We start from the raw sequence: 1,347 nt of genomic DNA on the forward strand, positions 1-1,347 counted from the left end.
GTCGTACACATCGATCGTAGCTTTGAAGGGAAGATGAGGTACCCGGTAATGACGGTGTTGACCTTCGGCGTCGCACTGCCGGTGGTGCTGGTACTGCTACTCGGCACCGGTGTCCATCGGGCTGAGTCAGCAAAAATTGTGTGCGTCTTCCCGACGGCCAGCAAGTCGCATGTGCTGGGCCTACAGGCGTTGCTGAAGGAGTTGGCGAGGCGGGGACACGAGGTAAGTTCACGGCGATCGACTGATCTACAGGCCAAGTAAATGTATAGTCTGTGTTCCCGTAGGTGACAATGGTCAGTGCGTTCCCGCTGAAGAAACCGCCGAAAAACTATCGCGACGTGTACCTGCCCATCGAGGACGCGTTTTCGTCCTTTATGAAGGAATTTATGCAGGGTGGAAGTCGCAACATGATGAGGCTAATGCCGAAGGTGCTGCACGCTTCGCTGGAATCGTCGAACATGTCGATCAATACGCAAACGTTCCGGCAGTTGGTGCGCGAGGAACAGTTCGATCTCGCGATCGTGGGCTACTTCATGAACGGGTTCGTCATCGGCATCGGCCAGCTGTTCAATTGCCCGACGATGCTGTACTTTTCGGAGGGCGTTACCGGATTTACGAACGTGGTTGGCAACCCGAACGAGGTAGCTGCTGTGCCGCAGATGCTAATGGGACCCTGGAATCCGATGACGTTCTTCCAACGTGTGCTAAACACGCTCGTGAACGGTGTGGAAAAGCTGATGGTGCAATACATACGGCACAAAACGCTGCCCTACTACGAGTAAGTTCCCGGGGTAGCACGGGACGATATTTCGCTTCGCAACTTTGACTGTCTTCACGCTTTACTTTCAGGTCCAATTTTCCAACGGAAAAGGGCTACCGAAGCTACGACGAGACGATGCTGAATGTGTCACTGGTGCTGCTGAACAGCCACTTCACGCAAACCGTCCCCCGAGCGTACCTCCCCAACATGGTGGAAGTGGGCGGTCTGCAGATCAACGCCAAACCGGAACCGTTGCCGGCGGATTTGCAAGCATTTCTGGACGGGGCCGCCGAACACGGTGCCATTTTCATTAGCTTCGGGTCGAACCTTCGTAGCTCCACCTTGCGGCAGGACAAGCTGGATGCGATCCTCGGTATGATCCGCAAATTGAAGCAACGTGTGATTTGGACCTGGGACCAGGACGATATGCCCAATCAGCCGGCCAACGTGTTCATCGGCAAGTGGCTCCCGCAGGACAGTATTCTGGCCCATCCGAACCTGCGACTGTTCATCACCCACGGTGGGCTGGGCAGTATCACCGAGGCGATGTACCACGGGGTACCGATCGTGGGGATACCGATGTTCGG

General features: G+C 55.6%; 1 protein-coding gene across 1 annotated transcript; it reads left to right on the top strand.

Annotated features, from left to right (window-relative positions):
- Positions 1–33: 33 nt before the first annotated feature.
- On the top strand, positions 34–1,341 carry LOC128277189 (UDP-glycosyltransferase UGT4-like; the record flags this gene model as incomplete). Its single annotated transcript, XM_053015631.1, has 3 exons — positions 34–222; positions 285–778; positions 850–1,341. Coding segments are annotated over exons 1-3 (1,175 nt in total), but the record flags the coding sequence as incomplete, so codon positions are not given.
- Between the last annotated feature and the right edge of the window lie 6 nt (positions 1,342–1,347).

The sequence above is a fragment of the Anopheles cruzii genome, unplaced genomic scaffold, assembly GCF_943734635.1.
Source record: "Anopheles cruzii unplaced genomic scaffold, idAnoCruzAS_RS32_06 scaffold04509_ctg1, whole genome shotgun sequence".
NCBI classification, from domain to species: domain Eukaryota; kingdom Metazoa; phylum Arthropoda; class Insecta; order Diptera; family Culicidae; genus Anopheles; species Anopheles cruzii.